At 59.0% G+C, this 200-nt stretch overlaps 1 protein-coding gene across 1 annotated transcript in view; it reads right to left on the reverse strand.

Moving 5' to 3' along the window:
- Positions 1-196, reverse strand: part of SYVN1 (synovial apoptosis inhibitor 1, synoviolin) — a gene marked incomplete at both ends in the record, with an annotated part of 4,635 nt that extends 4,439 nt beyond the window's left edge. Inside the window, one exon of the mRNA XM_010073519.1 lies at positions 116-196. Within this exon, the coding sequence (XP_010071821.1) occupies positions 116-196 (81 nt within the window). The remainder of the gene's footprint in view (positions 1-115) is intronic.
- Positions 197-200: the final 4 nt, after the last annotated feature.

The raw sequence follows: 200 nt of genomic DNA on the forward strand, positions 1-200 counted from the left end.
CCCACCCTGGTGCTGCACCACAGAGCTGCCCTGTGAGCCAGGAGGCTCGTTTCTCACCCCTCCTCCCATGATGGGGGTTAATTAGTCACCGCTAATTAACGACCCGGGTACTCACGGCCATGCTGGGGCTGGATTTGGTGAGATAAACCACGGTGGGGTAGAACTGGTGCTTCAGGTAATAGGCGTGAGCCACCACGGCC

The sequence above is a fragment of the Pterocles gutturalis genome, unplaced genomic scaffold (genome assembly GCF_000699245.1).
Source record: "Pterocles gutturalis isolate BGI_N339 unplaced genomic scaffold, ASM69924v1 scaffold21477, whole genome shotgun sequence".
Taxonomy (NCBI): Eukaryota; Metazoa; Chordata; class Aves; order Pterocliformes; family Pteroclidae; genus Pterocles; species Pterocles gutturalis.